Source organism: Colobus angolensis, unplaced genomic scaffold (genome assembly GCF_000951035.1).
Source record: "Colobus angolensis palliatus isolate OR3802 unplaced genomic scaffold, Cang.pa_1.0 Scaffold97, whole genome shotgun sequence".
NCBI lineage: Eukaryota > Metazoa > Chordata > Mammalia > Primates > Cercopithecidae > Colobus > Colobus angolensis.
In genome coordinates, this window is record NW_012123709.1 from 7626339 (window position 1) to 7646410 (window position 20072).

Consider the following 20072-nt stretch of genomic DNA (forward strand, 5'->3'; position numbering starts at 1 on the left):
ATCCCTCTTGTGCTGGCAATCTAAAAAAAAAAAAAAATGATAGCAACGTGAGGAAGATGTGCTCAGAAAACCAGAATGAAATCAGAGTCAATAGCCGTTGGAAGGGAAGCAGATGGAAGATAACATCTGAGAGATGGTTAGGAAGATATGAACAGGAAGATCATGTCTTTTAATATTTGGAATAAAGATATGAAAAAAGCCCAATTCTGATACAGGGCAATATTAAAGAGAAAAAACTACACGCCAAAGAGTTTCTCTGACTAAAAAGACCATAGGAGCACAAAAGGAGGGGGAAAACAGACTCTGAACCCCTGCACCAAAGAAGGGCAGTGCTGACTATTTTCTTCAGGTGCATTAGGAAGCAGAGATGCCCCCATAGAAAATTCAGCTGTCAGCCTCACCCCTGGTCCTACACAAGCAGAATCCTCAACAACCCTTGAGTGAAATCACAGTGAGAACACACATCAAGATTTATTTCTGGAAAAGAGCAAAGAATGAAACTAAAGGTGAAGCTCCCAAAGGAGATATTGAGCTATACTCTTAGGAAGTGCAGACTTCCTGATAACCGTGCCCACATCTGTGCAGAGCCTTTCTCATGCTTGGATGATCTTTCCAGAACACTCATAAAGTGACAGACCATCCAACTGTCTGTCAGAAGTTAGCTCAGAATGCAATTCTGACCGTTCAACTAGATCCAGCTCTGAGTTAGAGAGAGTCGAAGCCTGGTTGAACATTAAAGGTGGCTGAACATTAAAAAAGAATAGTTGTCCACATACACATCAAACGGTAAAGTCATTAATTTGAGGTTAACCTAACTACCAGAGGATCCATTCTTAATGAAGGTTTGGGATGGATAGGAGAAAGCTGAGGGATCCGGGGAGTAGGAATAGCTAAGGAAAAGAACGGGGAAGGTAGTAGTAAATTTTATCATATGAATATTAATCACTGCAAGATGATGTCATGTCCAGAATGTCTTCTCTGCATCATTTAAACAAATTTAAACAAATAAAGCACTGAAACTCATGCTTTTGAAATTTAAACCTTTTTAACAAATTACCTTTTTATTTAAACAAATGTAGCTCTGAACTCATGCCTCCAATGCTACTATTGCTTTAAAGGAGTGAAGAATATAACTTGGAAGTTATTCAGGACAACTCAGAATGCATTAAACAACAACAATAATTTCCAATAGCCTTTGAGCAACAATGTCCATTCCTATGATCCTTGGATTTTCCAGGACTGTCCACACTCTCCTTTTGCTCAAGACTTCAACCTTCATCCAAGGTACACATTCCTCCATGAACTCAATTCAAAAGATAAAAGAAGAAAGTGTTTATCTATCTTAGGTCAAATTTCCAACTCTGCTTTGTTCCAGCCTACTTTCTTTTCCAGTTATAGCTCTACCTGGAGGTGTCTGAGTTTTCACTTTTAGAATAGGGTCAAAGTCCACTTTATCACACCTTACCTTTGATGCCCGGAAAGAGAAAGCTGTGGACTTGGTGTCTGCCTTTGCCCGGTCTTGCAGTATAAGGCCTTGGTCTTCTGTCAAGGCCAGGTAGTGGCCTGTGGTGAGATGCCGGAGTCGAAAAGCCTGGCCCCATCTGATGTTACTGCCACTCCAACTGGGCAGATGAAACAGATAAGAAATTGCATTTATACAAAAATAAGTCCTTTTCAGTATTTACCCTATGCTTTCTTACACATGCTAGCAGACTTATAACCCTTCTGGTATCCATCCTTAAGAGAAAAATGCACCAGGTTCCTGGCTTGCTGTAGGATTTCATGTCTGCCTACAACCCAGTCTAGTGCTCCTTCTTGATGACATCAACAAGGAATGATCTCAAAGGCAGGTCAGTGGCTTCATACAACTGGAAGTCCCAGGTTTCCAATTTTTCCTTCCCTCCACTGAAAGGTCTTGATGCAAATAATCACAAATCAATGGGAAGCTTGTCTTTGAATGGAAACTTGTCTTTGAATGGAAAAGCCTTTCCAAACCTGCCATCTGAACTAAAACATATTACTACCACAGAGAGTCCTATCTTCAAGGGAAATAGTAAAAATACCTGCACAGCTTACACTTGCCAAAGACAGACAATAAACAAGTGTTATAAGTCAACACTGAATTATGTTAAAAGGAGATAAATTTTGTGGAAAGTAAGTACAGCAGGATAAAAGGATTAAGACAAGTGAGAACTCATATTGAATACTGTCCTCTTAATGGTCCTTCATCAAAAGATTAGCACTCAGCTAAAGTTACGTTAAGTGTTATGGAGAAATTATCCACTGAATAATCTAACTCAGAATTTCTCTCTTTAAAATATTTGCTCATATGCAAAATACTTATCTCTTAAGTATATAAGGTTTAAGAGATATATGTGTGACATTTTAAAACCACTCTCCACTTCGTCCAACTTTTTGAAGCATCAATAAATCCAAATCACATTGATAAAAGGCTTAAATTCTTCATGTTTGGTTCTCTGGGGAAATGAGCAAGCAATCACAACCAGAAGTACATATACATACCTATTTTGGCCTCTTAAAAAGTCCATTAAGCAATAACTAAGGGCTAATATCCTGAGAACAAGAGTATGTTACTCTCAGATTTTTAATGGGTTTGGAAAGAGGATGTAAATGACTCAAGTCAGTTAATAAGTGCATGCTCCTTAAAACTGGTATTCCTTAAACCATCAGCTGCCAATTTCTCAGAAAAAAAATGTGTGCATGTGTGTGTATGGTGTAAGAGAAGTTCTAATATTACCTTCTGATTGCCAATGGATTATCTTCAGGGCCCCTCGGGGCATATACCCTGCATGACAGAGACTTATTTTGAACATATTTTCAGGGAGAGATTGAACAGAAGGAACTAGAGGGAAAGGCAGAGAAGGAAAACCAGAGGGCAACACTTAACCCTCCTCTCTCACTCCAAGCAGTTTAGCTCTAGCCTAACTTGCAAATCCTCTCAGCCCATATAAAGGTCCTGCATTGAAAGTGATCCCCCTTCAGTGGTTTGAAGTTAAGCGACCACCCGTGGTTATTCAAGCTTGTGGTTGCAAAGTCTCAGCCTCCTGTTCCTTCCACCAAGGGACAAAACTGTCTCTGAAAAGTTCTAGTAAGTACTTTTTTCTTCACACCTACATTTCCAGTGATGTTTACATCTTCCTTATCTTATGCCATCGTGACTACCTGTCTGTGTGCCATTTAAAGCTACCTGTCCAATGGAGCCAAAAAAGCTACTGAGAGGAGAGAGAAGACTTATCTGGGTTCCAGAGAACCTGTTTAAGAAAACAAATGGGAGGACTTGGATGGCTTTCAGTGGCCTTGTCTGAGCTTTCCTTTTATAGTCAGCTACTGCAAGGGCAGAAGAGCCTGCCAGCCTCAGAGTCAACACAGTGGCTTTGGAAACTGTGTGTGTGTTCTTTAAAAACAACGTCACAGAAATATCAGAATTTAGCTCTAGACAAAGGACTTGAAGGAGTTTGCCAGGTGATATGGAATGAATGAAATATTTAAGAGAACGGCCTATTATTGAAAAAGAAAGCAATCTTGAAAAGGATACTCCCAGGCCCTCCATTACCTTATCCGAAGTGGTTCCACTCTCCACAGAGATCTGGCTCGAGTCCCAGCTCCCCCAGCTTCGTAGAATATCCTCCTATAAGCAGAGTTGGAGATCAGCTCCTACTTGCAGGACACTGATCAGCACCCGGGTGAAGAACAGCTCCCTGCAGAGGCTGTTCAGGCACCCAGCTTGTCTAAGCCCTTTTGGAGTCAGCAGAATGCAAAGCCAGAATAAGGAGGACGGTTTCACAGTCTCATTCTCTCAGAAAGGGTCAAAGCAGCTAGAGGGGAGGGAACTGCTCACCATATCCATATCATGGACATTTATGCATCATCAGGTACACAAGGAAAAGGCAGGAAAAAGAACATCTCCATTTCTACATCAGGAGTCACGATAGCCCAGTTACACCATGATGGCAGACACAGAATGCTCCAGTTCCTTCAGGTCAAGCTCCTTGATGTAGTTTTATATCTTTAAAAAATGTATTTGTACTTTAAAAACACCTATTCAACACAGTGTGAACTCATTTCCATCGTTCTAGGGCACTTGCTTTATCCTCAGTTGTTACAGTGTTCACAATTTTATTACTGTACTCTTGCTTCCTTTCCCGTGTTACGAATCATCTTTTAAAGTGCTTTGAAATAAAATTTTTATTTTAGAAAAATGTTAGGTTTATAAAATAGTTACTAAAGATAGTCCAGAGAGTTCCTGCATGATCTCACTCAGCTTCTCCCAATGTTATCATCTTACATTAGCAAGGTACGTTTGTCAAAACTGAGAAACCAACATGAGTATGTCATTACTAGCTAAACTCAAGACTTTATTTGGATTTCACCTTAATTTTTCCCGCAAACTTTTTTTCCAGTTCCAGGATATAATCCAGGATACCACACTGCGTTTAGCTGCCATGTCTCCCATTTCTTCTCATCTGTTATGCTTTCTAAATGGTCTTGCCTTGTTTCTCTTGGCTTTGACAGTTTTGTGGAGTACTGGTTGGGCATTTTGTGAAATGTGTCTCAACTTGGGTTTCCCTGATGTTTTCTCCAGTGATTAACAAAGCCTCAGTTTTTAAAGTTTTATTTTAAATGAATGCTGTATAACCTGTGATTGGGGCAGGCTGGTCCACATTGTACAAAATTCACAGTTTAAGAGCATGTCTCAAGAACAGCGGTCCCCAGATTACCTGGTATACTGAATCCAGCCACTTTTTGAGAATCTTGTGATCTTTAATCAAAACTGATTATTTAACTGCATTTACATTCACTAACTTAAAATCCTACCTCCACCGGAGAGAATTTGTATGTATCACAAGTGAATTGATCAAACCCCAGAGGAATCCGGATTTAGATTTTAGAGACAAGAGCTAATCAATAGTGATGAAAAGAAAATGTGTACTTATTTTTTTTTTCCTGGAAAAGTATCATAATTATGAGTCGATTCAAAATGAGCCTGGAAGTTAGACCTGGGTTTGAATCTGGTAGCTGTGTGACCTCGGGCAAGCCCCTTCAACTCTCTGTGTCTCCATTTGCTTATCTAATCAGGGTACTTACATAACAAGGTTGTGAAAACTTAAAGGGCTTTTAAAAAATGTTTAGAAAGTGTTTTTTATAAATGTTTATAAACATGCATAGAGGGACACATTAATCGGACAGCAATCAATGAAACATTACATCAACAGTGGTTACCTCTAGAAGGTGGGATTACAGAGGCTATTTCTCAATCTTTCTCTAATGTACATGTTATCGGGAAATGCCCAGTAAATATTAGGAAAGAAAATCCGATACTGCTTTCGAGTTCCTACACCCCAGGTGTGTCTGTACGAGGCCTAGAACAGAAATGATACTGCACCAACCTCCTAGTCACTTAGGAACATTTGCTAAGATTCTCACTGATGCTTCTCCTTCTCTAGTGCAAGCTGCAAGGATCCTTTCAGAAGAGGGTGAAGCGGCTCACCCAGGTCCCAGGTGAAACAGTGCTGGAGCTGGAACTAGAAGATTCTTTACCCCTGACATCTGAAGGATTTGTGAAGGTTTGTTCTTCCCACCTGTGACATTTGGGCGGCCTGCTCCATTTAATCTCACAAGGTTACTGAGGTTGAAACAATGTGTTCTTGTTCTCTAAAACAATTCCAAGGAGAGGAGTAGAGTGGGCGGCAAGCTGAGGTGCTTTTGAAAGCTTGGCTGACAGCTTAGCCTTAGCTTCAATAGGTTAAGTAACTTATCCCAGGGTGTTTGACAAGCCAGAGGCAAAGCCAAGGATCGGAGCTCAAGATGTTAGATTGGGAGTCTTGGGTTTCCACTCTGGGTCGGAGTCTTTCCACATAGCTTGGCTGCTCTCAGGATTTATAGGGACGGAAAGCAATTTCTTCTGGAGAGTCAGCACCATTGCAATGGAACACCTGCATGCCTCAGTAGCTGCTAGAATCTTTTAGTGTGCTGTTTCCTATTCTATCATGCTCCCCCGATTTTGATGTTCCTGGCCATGTTGGCCAGTTCTGAGGATTTACCTGACAATAGAAGCCTAAGACAAGGCTTATCGCTCACTTCACCTAGACATCCAGTAACACCAAGGCATCCTGTTTTGGTTGAGACTAGTTGATAAAAAGATTCAAGTTCCACTGTGCTGAACAGCTGCTCACTTGCCCCAGTCTTAAACCCTCCATGCTTCCTTATAAAATCAGCCTTCTTATTTTTATGGATGAATTTTTTTTCCCAAACACAAATTAGAGTCAGTGAAATCCTGGGCTAAAGAAAGGCCACCTTCATGTTTATTTAAACGGTGGCAAGCACGTCTGCTCCAGTGTGCCCATTGTAAAAACCCCTCTCCAGCTACTTCACTCTCCCCATCACATCCTTTCAAACACTTGCTGAGCCTTTCCTTCCAAGCAGAATTTTGCTGAATCACTTGACCGAAATGCCCACCAAATGACTAAGTGGCATAGTTTCTGCCCAGCTGTTTCTAATTTGGCTCTAATTTTGATGACAGGTGTGTGCATGTGGGTGGGGGCATGCACATGGTAAATACTTCATTTTTTCCCCCAAATTTCCATCCTTAAAAGTAGAACAGGAATAGAGAGAATGAACTAGGAAAGTTCGGATGTATTCCATCTTAGATACAAACAATCCTGCAAAACTCACAAAAATCTCAGTTATTCATCCACCTGCAAACCTTCCCCTTGAGGCAGCAGAATATGATATCAAAGAGACAGTAAATGGGCTATTATATAGTTTCAGTATTGAATACAAGGCAAACCACAAGAGAACAGGATCACATGACAGGGTAGAGAATCCTTATTTCTACGGAAAATCAGGTGGACCTAACTTCCCTATCAGAGGTAACTGTCAACTGCTGGCCCAGTGCCAGGGAGGCAGCAAGTGAATTTAGCACGGCACTTTACATAGGTCTGTGCTTTATGTGTCCTAGGCACCCTTCTGGGTCACATCTGGTTGCTATGAAGGGGTATTCAGAGTAGATAGCAAGTAGGAAGAGACTCAGAACTATAAGGGATACACATTGCCAATGGGTGCTTTCTAAGGTGCATAATAATAAATTCAAGCACATTGCTTCTGGTGGGGGGGAGGGTCCTTGAATACATCAAATACAGGAAATGGTCCCTGATGGAGAGTCAGCAGCTCTGGCTTCTACACTTGCATCTGAAATCACCCAGTGTGTGACCTGTGGATGACTATGCAGGAACCTGACCTACATAGTTTCCAAGATGTGAAGACTTGTGAACCTGTGTTTCTAATGAAGCAAAAGAAATGCAGTTGACAAGGATCCTGTAGGCATTACACAAAAGAAAAGAAAACATTGTCACCGGATCAGACTCACTGCTGTCCCAAATTCAATCTAGTTTGGATCTGAGGTTTGATTTTTTTAAAATATCAGATTTCTATAGTTACAAGGCCAAGCTTTTTATGTTCTGTTCCTTTGATGACAGAATACCAAAAAAAACTCTTTAGTATGCATTTAAGACTTGGATTCATATCCTCCATCTCATGGTTTTGAAATTTTGAAAATCATTCATGAAGGGGTCAAGTATGAGGACAAGAACACATTGTCCTCAGCACAGCGCCCTCTAAATGCACCCTTGGCACCGACCCCTGCTAAATCCAGCTCCAGCTGGACATCAGTTTCTCTAACGCTATTTAGTGATAAAACCAAATCAATGAAGTCCACCTTATTTACTTAGCACATGAAATGGGAATAGAGATGATCTGTCTTTGAAGAGCCTGGTGAATAATTTGTTTAAGTGCAGAGCCAAAGAAAATGAAGGGTTCTGGAAGCATTACAGAACCGCCTAAGCACAGCATGTGTACAGAGCTCCTCCTGTGAGCAAGCTGAACCGCCATTCCTGCTTTACAAACTGGAACCCATGGCTGGAGGAAGGTTTGTCAATTGACTGACATGTACAGAGTTCCTATGTGGCTAAATACAAATGTAAACTCTTTAGTTTGAGTCACTTGAGACTGGAAACAGCTAGGGGAAGAATGAAGCTATTGACTTACCTGTGCTGGGAATCATTCTGGTCTGTAGATGGTATCGTCAGACACTCATCATGACCATGGAAAAGACGTACTACATGCCCACCAAGTAGGTATCCTGTAAGAGAATTATATTCTACTGTGAATGATGGCAAGTTTTCATTAAACTCTTCATTAGAGAATGGCATATTTAAAAAGGGTAAATTCACACAGGTCTGGGCCAGTTACAGAAAATACCGAGAGAGACACATTTTGATAACTACATATTCCATGAATACAGGCCTCAGGCAGAAAAGACAGGAAAGTCAAAACAATTCTAAAGTTGAAAGTGAAATAGGGCTTCAGAGGTGAGCCAGTGCAACATCAAAAGGTAAAGTGAAAATAGCATGCCAATCCATATAATTTAAAATCAAAAGGAAAATTAAATTGCTAATGTTAGGAGTTTCCAGTTACTTAGGATGTAAATACACCCAACACCAAATTGCTGGATAAATATCCACAATCTCACTGTGTATACTTTGCAAAAAAAATCCAAATCATGGGAAAGAAAGGTGCTGAGAAAGGGGTAGCAGACCATTCTTAAGACCCTTTAGGAGAAGGCAACATTCAAATACATTTAACAAACAGATCAAATCTGGTTGCTACTCCTACAGCACGAAGGGAAAACAGAATTACTCTCTAACATCCCTGAGTGAACAAGTGTAGATGCTTTTATCAACAAATACTTAGCCTTCAGAATAAAAAAGGAATCTCAATAGTCATGGAGTTCAGAGATGGAAAGGAAACAATGAACTTCAAGGACACGATGATCCATTTGTCTTCAAATAAATGCTGAGCCTTAATTCAAAGAACATAGTAGCAGGAGAGGGGCTCCAGTCCGAGCTTTACCTGGCACCAAGAAATGGGATTTGTTATTCCTCTGAATTAAGAAATTCTCCAGGCTAGTCTGTTCTCAGGAAACATATGAACTTAATATATGCAACGTCTGTGTCAGAATTTTTAAAGGAAAAAAAATCACATAATTAGATCACTTTAGGCGCTGTCTTAAACTATTTTGGGTGCTGGATTAAAACAGTAAGAATGAGCAATCATGCCAGAGGAGAAAAGGGTATTATTAGTGAATTTTGTATAGTGACAGTCTGATATGAGTTCAGTTTTCTCACCTAGACAAGGCAAGGTTTTCTAAAATTCCCTCAAATATTCCAAAGTCTCCTTCCAATTTTCCTGTATCTTTTTGTACTGATATTCTGAGTTATAACTTTCTTTGCATGAAAAATGACTCATGATACATTATAGGGGGATTCTTAATAGCTAATTTATTTAGAAAATTAAAGCCCTCCATGACCAAGCTCTTGATTAAGCTCTTGTTCATCTCATGATGGAGAGGCCATGCCCTATTTGGAGTTTATCCTTTACAGTTCTTGGGCTCCTTCAATCAATATCCTACTCACACAGAGAACACTGCCAAGTGCTGGTGCATCACGACTTTTCTTAATTGAAATCTATCAGGGCCATAGTCAGGAAAGCAGCATCATGATGAAGATCACTTACGTTCTTAAGGGCTGAAGTGGGTTTCTCACCAGTGGATGCTGGAAGGACATTTTTCTACAGAGCCAGATGACTCAAGTGATGAGTTATCCAGACTATATTACAAGGGCACTCAACATTTCTATAAGGACCTTTTGACATGATTTGCAAACATGCCTTAATTAATCTCCACAAGCCCTCTGTTGGGACCAGGAAAGAATTTTATTCCTACGGTGAAAATAAAAAATTCAACATGGAGAAGATTGAGCCAAAACTTTCTTGGTAAAGACTTAAACCCAGAGCTTCTTGATTCTTAACAGAAAGGGATTGACTGACAACAGGCTTAGGAGGATGGGTTAATTCTGGCACAAAGGAAGAGGGCTAAACACATCCTACCTTTTAAAGCCTCCCACTTGTTGCCAAAAGAGTTAGAATTTGTCTTTTCCTGAGTATTCGGTTTAACTATCATGCATTCCAAAACTGGGGTATCACCTGGACAACTCTGTTTTCCTTCTTTTTTCAAACATCACAGCATAGAAGGACATTCCCAGTTTGAAAGTACTAGACTTTAATAGGGCTAAAGCCTGTGATGAGTATTTTTAAAAATTCTGATCTTGCTATAACGTGCCAAAATGTAACACAAAAGCCCGTAGGTCACTGACATTTGATTATTCTTCTCAGCTGTGGTATTACCTATCAGTGAGGTAAGGCCTGTATATTTATTACACAACTTGAAAGGTGTGTTGACTTTGCCTGATTCTGTGAAATAAAATATGTTGAACAACGTTGGATGACTTCACTTCCAAGGGAAAAATAATTTCACCTCCTATGTTAAAATGGTCTTCCATAAATACAAGTAAAAACAAATGACCAAACACTTTTATGATAGAGTAAGTGCTCCACCTGCATGGAGAGACGCATAGGGAGAAATATAAACAATGTCACCTTCTTGGCAAATAATCTCTTCTAAAACTGAAGGTGCTGAGGTCTTTACACTTACAACTACTAAGCAAAAATAAAAATGCGGAAACTCAGAGAGAGAACAAAGGTGCATATCCAAGTCCTGAATACGTGTAGTGCTAAAATAATAGTGGGCTCCAAGGGATTAAAAAAATAAGTCCGGGGATGCCCATGTAACTGGAAGTTAGGATAGAAAACAATCTGTACCGAATTCAGAGAAAGAAACTCAAGTGAGCTAAAATCAGGCTACCTGTGTACCAAGACATTCAGGTGAGATCTGGGAAGTAGCAGAAAACATTAATGTATACAGCACAAGAGAGACAGGCAGGCTCAGGCTAAATGCATATAAAGAAGCACACCTTCTTCGATGCTACTTCCTGAGCACGTAGGATGTACATTCCAGAGTGTCTGCATAAAGGAGGCATCCACTTGTATGTTACCATTTGATACTGAGAGATGCTGCAGCAGAAACAGAAACGAGACATCTTTTAAATCACCAGTCCAGTACTGACAGAAACAGCTCACCTAGAACTTCAAGGATTAAATTAAACAGCCTTACTGTCATCTGGCTCTTCCTCTACAGCCTGTGGGAGATTTCTCCACCTGATCTAGAAGCAGCTTCAAAGTGGGACACTTTATTCTGGGGTGAGGAATTATTCAGCTACAGAGATGGCAGACGTGTGTTGACTTCATCCCCTCAGCTGGAGCTGATTCAACACCAACTCATAAAATGTCCATTCTTTGTAGGATAAGATAACTCGCAAATGGGAAAAATTACCCAACATTTGGCCTAGGCAAAGTAAAATCCGCCCACAGATTTAACTTCAGTTGGCTCCATGAGAAGCTTCTCTGACGTTTCTCTCATCTTCAGGCATCCCCACCCCCAGCCAAGTGCCTGATACAAATGGTGCTTTTCTATTACCCATCCCCAGCTGCAAAATCTCACCAGCATCTTCCACTCTCTGCGATACCCCATATCCTGAAACACTGTACATTTCTTTCTTTCTCTAACATAAACTTATTTTCCTGGATTCCAACCTTTCTTGTTCTTTCCCTAAACAAGAGCTAAACAATGTAATAAATTCAGAATAATGGGAGTTAATGTGCAAATAGTGCTTGGAGCATTTGAACAGTCTGCTGGACACAGCACCATAATCTAAAAGAATAACAGATTAGTTCCAGGCACCATGATCATGTGGCAGGGGAGGGCATTTAATCATCCCTCAAGTACAGTTAACTATTGAACACAAGGGTTTGAATTACACGGGTCCACTTATACATGGATTTTCTTCCACCTCTACCGCCTGAGACAGCAAGATCAACCCCTCCTTTTCCTTCTCTTCCTCCTATTCAATGTGAAGATGACAACGATGAAGATCTTTAGGATGATCCATTTTAGAGAGTATATATACTTTCTCTTCCCTATGATTTCCTTAACATTTTCTTACTTTATTGTAAGAATGCAATACATAATACATATGTCATAAAAAATATGCTTTAGCAGGCTATTTACATTATCCCATTTACATATTCCCATCAAAAGTAGGCTATTTTCTATCAAAACTAGGCTATTTCCCATCAAAAGTAGGCTATTTCCTATCAAAAGTTAAGTTTTTAGGAGCCAAAAGCTACACTAATTTTTTATTCTGCAGGGGGTCAGCATCCCTAACCCCTACATTCTTTAAGGGTCAACTCTGTATGTGTAAGAGCATCTCATTCTATCCAACCTGCTGTGGCTCAGTTCTTCATGGACACCTATTCCTAAAGGAAAAATTTCTGAAAACAAAAGACTCTTGTATTATGAGGTACTTACAAGGTATCTTTCAGAGGACACGCTGACGAGGATGAGGTCATCGCCAATTCTAACTTTCTCTCCTTCGGACCTCTGTTTGGAAGCAGGATGTATAGTCCACCAACAGGCTTCTCCTACATGAAGGCTCTGCGAGTTAGTCATTGCTTCACAGAAGCTAGTGTCCCTAATTTTGCCCCTTATTCTCATTCCTCCTAGGACAACCCTACACGTGCACACAACAAGTACATACTCCAGATCTCAACTTCTATTGATCTCTAACCGTTCCAGACAGCCCCCCATCTGCTCTTGACTATGTCTGTCATTTTCATTTTTCCTAGAGACAGAAAAACACTGTTTGGAAAAGAGTATTGGAGGCCAGAAACTGTAGTGGCCTTCGAGTATTTTTAATGCAAATAGGAAAAATGCTTTTTACAGTCTTTCAAATTTCTGTTTTAAGAATTGACTCCAATCAAGAGCACCAAGAAAAATTAAACAAATAAATAAATAAACAAATAAATAAAAAGAATCGATTTCATTGGTCTACTGAACACTTACACACTTTCATCTTTGTCTCCCCCTTTCCTAAGGGAATTGTAAAAAAAGGCTTACATCTGCAAGGACTCAGACAATAAGTGAGCAATTAATAGCAAAGAGGATAAACTGATATTTTGGAAAAAGGAAAGCAGGTGGATGCTTTTAGCCAATGAAAAGTTAAAACCCAGGTCTCTGAGTAAGAAAATGGAGAAGAAGAAACCATCAATGAAAAGTCAATTCCTGCTGCAGAATCTCAAGAATGTCGCTGGAATTAGAAGTACCAGCTACCAGCGAAGGCAGAAAATGGGTTGAAAACAGGACTGGTGGAAAGCTTTAAAAGGACATTCAAATCTCTGATTCCTTTCCCTGCCCTGCACAGCCAGAAGACCTGTCCTCCTCCACACTAGAGAAGATTAGAAGTTGAATCCATGGAAAGGCAAACTACCAAGGGCCTGGTTTTGGAAATACCAGACATTGTCAAACAAAGAAGTAGAGTCTTGCTAAAAATAGAATTCAAACTTTATACCCTGATTAGTAAAACCCCAGCTCCTTTCCCTCCCACTCTCCACCCAAATTTGAGGATCACTCTTTAGGGAAGCCAAACTAGCTAAGATAAAACATACTGTGGTTTGAGGTCACCAGTGAAATGCTCAGGTCTCTGCCAGATGACCTAAAAGTGAGGCTTAACAGATGACAAGCCCCAGTCAGCTTCTAGTCAGCTTTTACCGCCTTGATCAGAACACGAACGCAGACCAAGGACCACCTGACAACCGAGAAAGGTCTCTAACAGGAACTACAAAAATGAAGCAAAAAGAGAAGAAAGGGACTTGGAGAAAACGAAGATTACAGAGAACAAAAGAAAACTTAAAAAATCTTATAATTAATAATCTCAGAGGTAAGAAGTTAACATTCATGAAACAGTTATATTAGTATCTATGAAGGATCCCTTCCAAGGAAAAGAAAAATATTCATTCATCCCGGAAAAACAAAAAAAGAAGAAGGTTGTAAGATAAAGCTGAAAAATTATTCCAGAAGGAAGGAAGACAAGAAACAGATTAGAAGTATCAAAAAACCAACCTAGAGGAATTCCAGAGAGCAAGAACTGAAAAAGAGAGAGGAAATTAACAAAGAAACACTATTAAAGTTTTTTCAAAGCTGAAAAATGAGCTTTTCCAGATTGAAAGAACCTACAGAGTCCCTAACACAGTAGAGATTAGAAACCACTCGAAGGTGCATTCCCATGAGATGTCAGAACAGAAAGAGGCCACGCCAAGACACATCGCTGTGGAATTTCAGACACCAGGGCGAAAGAGACACTCTTAGCTGCTTTCAGAAAATAAAAACAAGTCACACACAAAGGATATGAAATCAGAATGTAGACTTCTCAACAGTCAGACCACTGGCTACCAGAAAGCCTTCAGGAAGCTGAGGAAAAAAATATTTCCAATATAGAATCACAGTAAAGTGTGCATGACGTGTGAAGCTGTAATTAGGAAATTTTCAGACAAAAATTTAATCCACATGCATCTTTTCTGTAAAAGTTACTAGATAATGTGCTCCACCCAAAGTGAGGTGGTAAACCAAGAAGGCAAGCAAGCAAACAAACAAACAAACACCAACCAATCCTATAAGATCTAACAAACATGGAATCTAGGGCAAGGCAACAGAAATTCCCTAGATGATGGCTGACGTTTCTAAGAAGATGAAACAGAGAACAGATCATGTGATCGAATCTAGCTAGAGATTTTCAGTTCTATACGAAAGTTTGAAAACGAATAAATGATTGCGTCGCAAAAAATTCAGCAAACAAATGAGGCAGTTATTAACTATCAGAAAACCCCAAAGTAATACAATAAATTACCTGGTCAGAATATATTATGTGGCTCATTTGTAAATAAAAGTTACAGTTATAGCAGTGGAAGTAGTTAATATTGATTTGACAATTAAATAAAATAGATGAAAATCTATTGGAAGGATGAGAAGACAAGACAGTGGAAGACAAGACAGGGAAGAGTGAAATAAAAGCAAAATTAGTATCAGGACGTCAATAGTTAATGCATAATCTAGAAATAATTTTATAAAGCATTGTATTAATATGTATATTACAAACAAGTGGTAAACAATACTAAAAGAGCTGAAAGTAGATGCCCCAGAGAGGCAGGCATCCAGAGGAAGGAGGGCAGGAGACTGGTGTTTACAATAAGCTCAGAAGCACTAACTATTTCTCTCTTTAATCTATGTGTGAGTATTACTTCAATTAAACTAAACATGACATGACAAAGAGGTTGAGCTCTACATTTGAAGGGGAAAATGTTGTATGCATCCTTAATGTTCTCTGAGGACCACCAAATGGTGTCCAGGATGAAGGGGGTCCTGAAGAGGAACACACAGAAAGAGTATTTTGTTGACCTGCCCTCTCCCACGCTCTGGAGCCAGGGATGGAGCTGACCCTGAAGCAACGGGATGGGCCAGTCCACAGCCCTAAAATACAAAATAACACTTTTAGTGTGGGTATGTGTTAAACATGTATTTCCTCCTAAGTCTAAATTCTAAAGCTATGCCTAAATGCTAAAAACAAAGCAATTAAACAACTTTAAAAGGAGACCAGAATACATTTAAGTAATTTTACCCAAAATCAAGGATAAAATGATCATCAATTCTGTGTTAAGTGTGAGAATGTACAATTCAATGTGTTGGGGGAAAATGCCAGAATTGTTCAAGAAACTGCTCCCAAACTTTCTCCTCATATTCTCCTGTAGTTTCAATTCCACTACTGGGCAGTTTCCTTGTTTACAACTCTGAAGGGGTTTCTGAGCCAGACGTGCACTCAAAGAACTAGCCAGACAGGAACAGGGAACCGTTCTGTGGGATTCCGTGTGAACCTCCTCCTGCAGTGAGGAGAATCTCCAGGTAATGCTGAACCTCATCTGAGTTGGAGGTGCATCCTCCTTGTCCCTCACAAACCCAGCTAGCTTTCTTCAAGGAGAATAGCACATGAATTTGGGTGAGAGAGGCAAAACAAACCTAAGTTATTTTAGGCTCTAGGTTTTCGTGAAGACCTAGTCAAGCCTATTCTCCCTATCTTCTGCCACAGGTAGCTTCTCATCAGCTAGCCTGAACTTGGGTTAGTTCTATGTGTTTGCCTCGTCTGTGAACAGAATTCACACCTAGTCAGATTTTAGAAATTTTTACAAACTGCTGAAAAGAGTAATATTGTCTGCTGTGGTTTCCCTTTATTTTTATTAAAGGCTCTAACAATTAAAATAATTCTCTGAACACTTGACTAGAAAGTGGTGTTTCTCAATTTCTTTCCAATCTCAAAATGTATATTTTACTGACATAAACACAGTGACCATATTTGACTTTACTGATTATATTCTTCAGGATTGACAGCTGGTCTATATTTAGAAAGAAGTGTGTAGTCAAGAGTGTGGCACTTCACTCACTTTGTAATTTTCAGCAAGGTTGACACCACCTTAGAGGAAATCATATTTTAAGACTAACACTTTGGCTGAAAACAAAGAAACTTTAAATCAAATTCAAATCTAATCTTATTTTATTAGATTTTATAAATAGGCAAAGGCATAATAGGCAAAGGCAGGGTCACTTTTTTGCTTAGTACAAAAACAGGAAGACGAGGAAAAGAGAAAGAGGTTCCCTCAGGCACTCTTAGGACATCATTGTGCAAGACACGGAAACAGCAGGTACACAAGGTTTGGATGCTGGATTTTTTTTCTAGTTCTATAAAAGTAGACAACCTGGATCCTTCCATTACGAACTGACCTAGCTGTAGAACAATAACATAGACTTTTGTCTTTCTTTGGCTGCCCAACATTGGAACCCTCTTCCTATTTAAGGGAGAATGTCGTATTATAGACTGTATTCAAATTAGACTTTTCCCGTAGTGCGTTCTAACCTGTTTTCTCTTCCTTGGTCTCTGTTCCTAACCAATTTTCAAGCCTGAGGCCCCAGATTTAGTGCAGGCTCTACCCAGCATCCTTCTAGTAAGTTCTTATTCTTACTGAGTTAACCTGAATCAAGTTCTCTCGTTTGCAACAAAGAATCCTGTTTGGTACCTAGTACAACCTCTAAATGGAGCAGAAATTCCATATGTAATGCCCTTGACAGATGGTCAGATTGTTAATGAATATTTTTAGCCACAGGGAGCACTCTACATCCCAAGGCCAGCTGTTCTTCTGCTCATTAATTGCAGATGTTCCAAAGTAGTTTTCATAATTGACGTGAAATGTGCCTCCTTTCAACTCCTACCCACTGCTCTGTTGGTCTTTGGAAGAACCCCAGCAAGTCAGCATCTTGTTTGATACTATAACTTTGAATATCTGTAGATTGTTATCTTAGTCCTCTGTTCTTTATTTCTGGTTTCCAGTGAGAACCTGTGTCATCCTGGTCAGCATCTTCAGCACCCACCTCTTGATTGTCAGTATTTTTGACTATACTAAAAACAAAATAATCCAGTGGTTCCCAAAGTATATGATGTATATCATTGGTGGGAGGCAATTAAATGACATTGACAAATATAGTGAGAAATTTGTTTTCATTTTTACTATCCTTTTAAGCCTTCTGATGCTTTCAAATAAAGTTTTACATTTGGAACTAGTGTACCATTAACACGTTATAATATTGGTCAACATCTCTTCAATTACTTAATGACATGGTTTTCTTTTCATTATTTTACTTTTATGGCAAGCAAAAACAGGTTATACTTACAGTAATAAGTTTTGTCTGTAAAATTTTAAGTACAAAAGTAAATTTAAATAAAATCATAAAGTAAATGATATTAAAAAGGATACAGTGGAATGGCAAAATCATAATTATAAACAACTAACATTTGGAAAACACTACTTTAGACATAGCTTGTTCATTACAGAACAAAATAGGACTACTCCTTTGATCTAGACACTATATTTCATTATTTAAGTGTTTATTATGCTACCTTTCTTTTTTGGCAGTCATTTAGTATCATTGGTTCTTATCAAGAATGACTTGTTCACTTACTTTCAGTACCTAACAATGTTAAAGAATTGTTACTCTTTGAGATTCTGGCTGACTGTGGTAAAAACATTATGTTCTCCTTCATTCCTAGTTTCTGTGTTTCCATTACACATCCTTTCTCTAGTCCATTATTCTGCAATTTTATTAGACCTATTTCTTCACCAGGTTGGTTTGGAATCCCAAATGAGTAACACATTCAGGGTCCTTCTCAAAAGCCCTTAGCCCAAGACCCCCACTGAACTCAAGAAACCTGGGAATGTTGACTCACCTGTGGCATGTTCCCGTAGACCTACATCAAAGGCAAGTTTGTCTGTCTGGGATCTTGATGTAGTCAAGCATGTTAGATACTGTGAAAGAAGAGCAAATACTAGTGAAGTCACACTCTTCCATTGGGTCTTGGTATCTTACCACTAGTTAGCTTCCAGTTAAGTTCAGCAATGAGCTACTGTGAAGAGAGCTCTATTTATCTTGCTCATTGGAAAGTTAATTGGTACATGCCTTAATACAATACTTTATTTTTAATTATTCTTCCTATTACTTTTAGAGTCAGGGTCTCATTCTGTTGCCCAGGCTGGAGTGCAGTGGCATAATCCTAGCTCACCGCAGCCTCAAACTCCTGGGCTCAAGCAATCTTCCTACTTCAGCCTCCCAAGTAGCCAGGACTACAGGTGTGTGCCACCATGCCCAGCTAATTAAAATAAATTTTGTGGAGATGTGGTCTAGCTATGTTTCCCAGGCTGGTCTTGAACTCCTGGCTTCAAGTGATCCTCCTGCCTTGGCCTCCCAAAGTGTTGAGATTACACGTGTGAACCACCTTATGCCCAGCTGAAAATACTTTTACGATACACATAAAACCTCAAAGATGCTCTTATCTGATGACTCAGTGGTTTAGTGTATAGAACTATGTTACAGAAATGAGTTAGAAATATTAAAGATGTTGAGAAACTTTTAAATTAGGAACAATACAAATGGAACATAAATGATCAACAATAAGAAAAAGCTAGATAACCTTTGATACTTCTATTTTATATAATATTACATTATTAAGAGTATTTATCAAGAGTGTTTAATAGCCTGGAACATTGTTTACAGTACATTGAGCTAAAAAGTAATATATAAAATAGTACATTTATGAGTTAATATGTACCCAAAAAATTTAAATGTGCAGCAACCAGACTAAAAGGAATTACACAAAAATGAAACAGAAGTTGATTCTGGATAGTGTCGGGGGCCATGAATGACTCTCCCACTTCTAGTTTTGGTTTTTCACATTTTCTAGGAGCTTTAAAGCTTCTCAAAATAATGCTTTTTTTTTTCTTATTATAAAGATACATGGGCAGGTAAAACTTAAAAATGATTGTTAAACTAACTTAATAAAGAATCCTATGGCCTCTTTCACTGATGGGCACAGCAGCTCATCTTAGAATTAGACTGAGAGGTAAGCTCTTGCGATGTGCTTTCTGAGCCACAGTTCTAATTCTCTGCAAGAGGAAGATGGAAAATCATTGCAATGTACAAAGTCGTATCTTACAGGCTTTATTCCTAGAGCTGTGCTTAAAAGGAGCTCACCAGTAGAGAGTGTATGTTCACTGTGAGTAGAACTTTTTTTTAGGAGAGGTAAACTTAATGATAAGTAATGCAAGTCTTTGTGTCACTACCAGGATACTAGCCTGTTTGTGAAGCCATAGAAGTATGCTTTTGAAGTTCTGTTTATTACATTTAAGTAAAGAGAAGTGTTGAAGTTTTATTTACCCTATAGATAAATATCAGATTCTGAAAGATAGTATCACCTGTCAATTCCAGATATTATCAGGGTTCAAAAGTTTCCCTACTCTCAATAACGTCTCCACCTCCTACTTGGATACACTTCCGTTTGGCCATTTTTGTTTTTTGTCTTTTGCCATGAAGGACTACAGCAGACGAATGTTCAGGCTGAAAAGGTCAGCTTCTCACCAGTGCTCAGAAAAAAAAAAAAATGCTGCAGCAAATGAATTATTTAAGAGGCAGCTGTTGCTCCTGTTGTCAGTTTGATAGTTCAAGCCTTGAGATGAACTTTGCATCATGCCGCTGGTGTAAATGTGTGGAAATACTCGTGAATTAATGTATCAGTTTTCCACTAGGGCTAAAGGAAAATGACGAGGCTTCCTTATACTGAAAGAAAGTGAGGATGATACACTATTGGTGTGGCATATATTATACTTGATTG

The 20072-nt window shown here is 39.1% G+C and overlaps 1 protein-coding gene across 1 annotated transcript in view; it reads right to left on the reverse strand.

Annotated features, from left to right (window-relative positions):
- RYR3 (ryanodine receptor 3) overlaps positions 1-20072 on the reverse strand; it is a 400958-nt gene that overhangs the window by 321312 nt on the left and 59574 nt on the right. The window contains exons 4-9 of the mRNA XM_011932727.1: positions 18135-18213; positions 12341-12453; positions 10887-10986; positions 8065-8158; positions 3575-3649; positions 1466-1622 (exon numbers count right to left, since the gene is read on the reverse strand). Coding sequence (XP_011788117.1) covers positions 1466-1622; positions 3575-3649; positions 8065-8158; positions 10887-10986; positions 12341-12453; positions 18135-18213 — 618 coding nt within the window. The remainder of the gene's footprint in view (positions 1-1465; positions 1623-3574; positions 3650-8064; positions 8159-10886; positions 10987-12340; positions 12454-18134; positions 18214-20072) is intronic.